This window comes from Amblyomma mixtum, unplaced genomic scaffold (assembly GCF_055824585.1).
Source record: "Amblyomma mixtum isolate Tamu unplaced genomic scaffold, ASM5582458v1 scaffold_27, whole genome shotgun sequence".
Lineage (NCBI taxonomy): Eukaryota > Metazoa > Arthropoda > Arachnida > Ixodida > Ixodidae > Amblyomma > Amblyomma mixtum.
In genome coordinates this window covers 44770-51242 of record NW_028317724.1, presented here as the reverse complement: position 1 = coordinate 51242, position 6473 = coordinate 44770, and the positions used below count along the sequence as shown (strand labels likewise).

The following is a 6473-nucleotide window of genomic DNA, read 5'->3' as shown; positions in this document are numbered from 1 at the left end:
ATTGCACATCGCCTCCTTAAGCAACGACAGGAGAATTGCCTCAGGGCCTACTTATGTCAGTTTTCCTCGCATGAGAACAGAACTCTCCTCGAATGCCACGAACCAGGGCGTTGCCAGGGGTGTGGGGGCTGGTTTCGGTGCTAGAACACGCGAAAATTTCTGACCATTGCGTCCTCCCTTGCTTTCGAATTTCTTTTCGCTCACCCCTCGTAAAACAATTTCTGGCTAGGCCTCCGGCACGAACAGTACTTAGTGCGAGCTGACCTGGACGCAGGCAGTGAATGATGCGCTCAATATAGTGCAAATGAATGCTTGAGGAAACAATTCTTCTCAACCTGTCTGAGCTATATGCTACAATTTGCCAGCTTTTCGCCTCGGGGCTGCTTGTAATGCGCGCGCGAGAAGACGTTACTTCTGACGGTGCTGGTTTTGTTTTGCTTCACGTGTTTCGCTCAAGGAGGTAACACTGAGTCATTACATTTCCTTCCATTTGTACACCGTGCAAAAAGTATAGCGCAAGTATTCTCACATTCAGCACCGCGGTACACATTAGGGGTTATTTTGGTGGTTTTTTTAAATATTTAGCGTGTTTTTAACAGACTTTGGGCCCTGTTTTGGCGGAATGCTTGGAAATAGAGGTAGCAACACTTAGCGTTTGCGCAACGCATGGGGCTTGGCTGGTGGGCGACGGAGCGACAGCCATCCGTCGTCGCCGCGCCGCTTCGTCGCTTACTTGTTCGCGTACATCGCTCTCAGAAAAAAAAAGACGCATTAACGGGAGAACAGCTCTTCAGTCAACTACCGATACCCCCCGAACCGCCGCAGGCAGAATGCGCGGTTTTCGCAACTTTTGGAAGCTCGGAAAGCAGCGGGACTCTCGGAGGCCTCGTATAGGTAAAAAGTCCGAGGTGACTCGATGCAAGCAACAGTGCCATCACTATCTGACGCGATGCGGCGGCTGTGATGTAAATCTTTTAGCTAGGTGCATGCTGTGAACTGACAGTCTGTGTTTGCTTATCTCGTTTTGTTTTTTCGTTTTTTTGTGTGTTTTCGCTTAGCTGCTCGGTAAGCCCCGTAGCCTACCCGTTATCACCATCGCCATCCGGAAAAGAAGAAATGCCACAACGCCACCAGCGCCACATTTCGCCATTTTTCAAGCGGCGTGCGGTTGGTATGGTCGTGTCTTTGACGATGGGGAAGTACGCGAGCTACACTGCTGCATTTAAACTGAACGCTGTGCAGTATGCAGCGGAGCATGGGAATCACGCTGCAAGCAGACATTTCGGTGTTGGAGAAACCAGGCATTCGCTACTGGAGACATGAGCAGGAAAAGCTTAAGGCCACCACCAAGTCACAACGGGCCTTCCGCGGTGCAAAGTCTGGGAAGTGTCCACAAATGGAGGAGCAGCTCGTTCAGCACATACGGGACGTTTGACGTGACTGTTGTGCCATGTCCCTCGACATCGTGCAGACTGAGGCACGCAGAATTGCCCGAGCGCAGGGCATCGAAGCGAATGACTTCAAAGCAAGCTCTGGATGGACAACGCGCTTCATGCGACGCCACGAACTCTCCTTAAGACGGCTCACAACGTTGTGCCAGCACTTGACCACGGCATATGAGGACAAGGTAGTGGAGTTCCACAGTTTTGTTACACAGCTCCGCCAAAAAAGGATCTTAAATTTATCTCAGATTGCAAATGCAGAACAGACCACCCTCTGCTTCGATATGCCGAGAAACACAACTGTCGAATAGAAAGGTGCATGAAGTGTGGTTATCACAACATCGTTGCGGAAAAGCTAAAATGCACTGTGATGTTAGCAGTGACTGCAGATGGGCGCAAACTGCCGCCTTACGTTACTTTTAAGCGTAAGATGCTTCCAAAGGGAAATTTCTCTCGATACATCCATGTCAGGGCCCAGGAAAACGGCTGGATGAACGAGGAGTTGATGCCAGACTAGATCAAGACAGTCTGCGGTCGGCGGCCGGGCGGTCTTTTGTACCCAGCCATGCTCGTTTTGTACAGTATTCGCGGGCACCTCGTGGAAGGTGTACAACAGAAATTGAGAGAGCTGCGCACGGATATTCCCATGCTTCCGGGCGGCCTCAAGTCGGTACTGCAGCCATTGGACGTGTCCTTAAATAAGCCTTTTAAGGGCAACGTTCGAAGGCTGTACACTAACTGGATGGCTGGAGGGCAGCATCAGCTGACTCCAGGTGGCAAAATTAAGAGGCCGTCTGTGGAAACGTTGTGTGGATGGGTCGTGGAAGCCCGGCGAGAGATCTCCGATGATGTCACCATTAAAACCTTCAAGAAGACAGACATCTTAAACGCACTAGATACGAGCGAAGAGGACATGTTATGGAATTCGGACGAAGAAAATTAGTCCCCACTCAGCAGTGATGAGTCTGTGCTCTCAGACTGTGAGTAGGGGAACGAGAGGAGTACCATGACATGTCTGTAAATAAATTTTGTGTGTGCAGTCGACGTCCCTCGCCTGTTCAATGAAACGTAAGTAGGTAGCTTTCAGTTTTACTTGTATGCTGGATTTATTGGTAAATGTGACAGTAGTCGTGTTCCCTCGCCTGTTCAATGAAACGTAAGTAGGTAGCTTTCAGTTTTACTTGTATGCTGGATTTATTGGTAAATGTGACAGTAGTCGTGTTCTTAACATATGTTCAATTTTTAAGCGCGAGAATGCGAGTTCAAAATTTTCGCAAATTTTACCCTGCGTAGTCGGCGCACCCCGAACTTTGAGCTCAATTTCCTGAAAAAACAAGTGCGCCGATTATCCGAGTAGACACGGTAACTATGGAATACCAGAGATGTTTTTGGAAGTGAACAGATCTTAGGACATATGCGCATGTGAGCATAGAGATGTGGTTCACTGGTTTTCGACGCAGAGGCTGTTAATGGGTGAGGTCCCGTATGCAGTGGTCGAAAGACATAGCCCTGAACCGGGCCTAGTCATATTGACACCGTCCATTCATCGTCGTCGTTCTACTAGAACCACGAGAGCGCGGAATGCGCGCGCGAGCTGGCCTTAGAAAGAAGCCGAAGTGTCCGAATGCTCCGTTTTTGGCACTGCTACTGACGTCCGCTGCAGTCACCTACTTTGACATATCCAACCGAGCCGGATGTACTGTACCACCCGTGACATCTGGTGGAGGTGCGGGGTAGCGCATTCCATGCCTCGGACTCCCCCAGCAAGCAGGGATTCCATTCCTCGAGGGTCATCTGCCATCGAGGTGACGCCTGTACACCACGGCAGCAGCCGGCTACAAAGCCTTCAACCCGAGTTTGGGCTTCTGGAGTCTCGCTCAACCCAAGCGGTTCGTTCAGCGCCATCGTCGACGACCGTCCAGCCCGAAATAGGCATGCAGACGACGATTAGTTCACCTTCTGTTGTGCTGCAGCAGCATCGGGAGCCACCGATCTTCCAAGGTTCTCCAGGCGAAGACCCGGAAGACTGGCTGGAGAAATTTGAACGCGTGGCCCGGTACAACAGATGGGCTGAAGACTCCAAGCTTCAACACGTGTTCTTTTCGCTGGAGGGCGCAGCTCGTACGTGGTTCGAGAACCGGGAGTCGTCCATAACGACGTGGAACGTATTTAAAGACCGATTCCTGAAGGATTTCACCACGGTGATTCGAAGAGAACGGGCCGATCTGCTCCTTCAGTCCCGAACCCAGCTACCAAATGAAAGCATACTGGTATACTTCGAAGAGATGGCCAAGTTATTTCGTCGAGCTGACCCGGACATGACAGAGCAGAAGAAACTCCGGTACCTTATTCGAGGTGTCAAGGAGCAAATCTTTGCCGGACTGGTTCGTAATCCACCGAGCACGGTCGCAGAGTTTCTGTCGGAGGCAACCACTATGGAAAAGACACTCGATATGCGGTTGCGGCAATACGAGCGTCAGCCTTTGGCCATGACTGCAGCAGCCACGGACATCAGTAACACCCACATGCTTCGCGAAACCGTACGAGCTATCGTTCGCGAGGAGCTCCAGAAGCTGTTCCCGGCTACGCCGCCTGCGCCAACGGTTTCTGCTCTATCCGAGGTTATTCGGGAAGAGGTGCAACAGGCGCTTACAATACCAGCTCCCTTTCAGCCGTCCACAGCCCCACCGCGAATGACATACGCCGCTGTTGCTCGTCGCGCACAACCGCCGCCGAGTCGTCTTCAGGAAACCCCGGCCTCTTTTCGGCCGCCACCACCTGCTCGTCCTGCTCCATCGTATCCCCGTAAAAGTGACATCTGGCGCACTCCCAACTACCGTCCTCTCTGCTATCACTGCGGTGAGCCGGGCCACCTGTACCGCAACTGCAGGTATCGTCAGATGGGCCTGCCGGGGTTCCCTGCAGATGCACCACGTCCGCAGCCTGGGCAGCGACCCAGAGAAATCAACGATTATCTGGCCGAATCTGCCGGTGGGACACGCAGGTCGCCATCCCCACGTCGTCGGTCTTACGGTGACTTTCCTCGGGGAAGGTCACCAAGCCCCCGCCAGGAAAACTAAAAGCAGCCACCTTTGAGGGGGAGGTTGCTCACCGACGAAATGTAACAGACCCTCCTACGCCGCAACTAGGTGGCCACCCGATGCCACGACCGAATGCCGTCCAACACCGTGAAACGCCGACTCGACGTGAATGCGGCCTGACGTATCGAAATGAACCCGCGCCGCACCGCAGCCGTGACCGAACACCGCACCGTACCTCTCACACGACGTCTACGACCGCAAACCTGAGCATTTCCCTCGACGGAACAGACGTCACTGCACTCGTCGACACAGGGGCGGATTACTCTATCCTCAGTGAAAATTTCGCCGCCACTCTGAAAAAGGTCACCACTCCGTGGATGGGCCCACAGATTCGTACAGCCGGGGGTCACTTAGTTACACCGACCGGGACTTGCACATCAAGAGTAGCAGTTCAAGGCGCAACCTCCCTGACAACGTTCGTTATACTCGAACATTGTTCACGTGACGTCATTCTCGGGATGGATTTCTTGACCGAGAATGGAGCGGTCATCGACCTCCAGTCAAAGGCCGTGTGTTTCTCCACAGAGAAAGCAATAAACAGAGATCCAGACCATCCAACCACACTTTGCATCCTGGATGACCACGTCACCATCCCACCTCGTTCGAGTATTATGGTTTCTGTCGGCGCCAAGACTGTGCGGAATTTCGAAGGCGTCGCGGAAGGCAACCAGATCTTGCTTTTTGCCAGGAGCCTTGCTGTCGCCAGAGGAGTCGTTAATCTCGCCGACGGAGAAACAGAAGTGCTGATAACCAATTTCGGTGGTGTACACCAACATCTGAACGTGGGAACCGTTGTGGCTCACGTTGATGCCATCGCCCATGTCAGCAGCACACCCAGTATTTCCACAATGTCGTTGTCGCAACAGCAGAGCCCAGTCACTGGTTTCACGTTCGACGTCAATCCAGCACTCTCCCCGACGCAGCAACAACAAGTTAAAGATCTTCTTCTGCGCTACGGCGACACCTTCTCGGTATCATCGCGTGTTGGACGAACTCACCTAGCGAAGCATCGCATTATTATGAACGATAACGTGCACCCTCTCCGACAGTCCCCCTACCGAGTGTCTCCCGCTGAACGAGACGCTATTGGCCGCCAAGTCAAGGAAATGCTCCGCGACGACGTAATGCGTCCTTCCCGGAGTCCCTGGGCAGCGCCAGTCGTCCTTGTGAAGAAGAAAGACGGAACATTGCGGTTCTGTGTAGACTACCGTCGCTTAAACAAAATCACCAAAAAGGATGTCTATCCTCTCCCCCGGATCGACGACGCTCTGGATCGCCTTTGTAGCGCGAAATACTTTTCTTCGATGGACCTCAAGTCAGGTTACTGGCAAATTGAGGTCGATGAGCGGGACCGTGAAAAAACAGCTTTTATTACTCCAGATGGCCTGTATGAATTTACGGCCATGGCCTTTGGACTGTGCTCTGCACCGGCACCTTTCCAACGCCTCATGGATACCGTCCTTGCCAATTTAAAATGGCAGACGTGTCTCGTGTACCTTGACGATGTTGTCGTCTTCGCCCCGACTTTCCAGGAGCATCTTCACCGCCTCGAATTGGTCCTACAAGCAATAAGGTCTTCTGGACTCACGCTCAAAAATGAGAAATGCCACTTTGCGTATACAGAGCTGAAGTTCTTAGGGCACGTTGTGAATCAAGCCGGTGTTCAGCCTGATCCTGAAAAAACAACAGATATTGCCCATTTTCCGCCGCCGCAAGACCTGAAAGCTGTCCGCCGTTTCCTTGGATTGTGCGCGTATTACCGTCGCTTCGTGAAAGATTTTGCTCGCATTGCCGAGCCGCTGGCGCGCCTAACAAGGTCGGACACACGTTTCAGATGGGAAGCAGCACAAGAAAATGCATTCCGCAGCCTTCAAAGCCTCCTGCAGGCGCCTCGCGTTCTGGCTCACTTCGACGTAAACGCCGACACGGA

At 52.5% G+C, this 6473-nt stretch overlaps 1 protein-coding gene across 1 annotated transcript; it reads left to right on the top strand.

The window, feature by feature from the left end:
* The first annotated feature begins 1255 nt into the window (after positions 1-1255).
* Positions 1256-4562, top strand: LOC149324508 (uncharacterized). Its single transcript, XM_089565467.1, has 2 exons — positions 1256-1429; positions 3248-4562. Exons 1-2 carry the CDS (start codon positions 1256-1258, stop codon positions 4520-4522), a joined length of 1449 nt encoding a protein of 482 aa, XP_089421593.1. The 3' UTR covers positions 4523-4562.
* The last annotated feature ends 1911 nt before the right edge of the window (positions 4563-6473 follow it).

What these genes read in the sequence shown, in the direction of transcription:
- LOC149324508 (XM_089565467.1), top strand. Translation starts at nt 1,256, where the DNA reads ATGGGAATCACGCTGCAAGCAGACATTTCGGTGTTGGAGAAACCAGGC. An exon ending in TCGTTCAGCACATACGGGAC is followed by an intron (nt 1,430 to 3,247) that starts GTTTGACGTGAC and finishes TCTGCCATCGAG; the next exon opens with GTGACGCCTGTACACCACGG.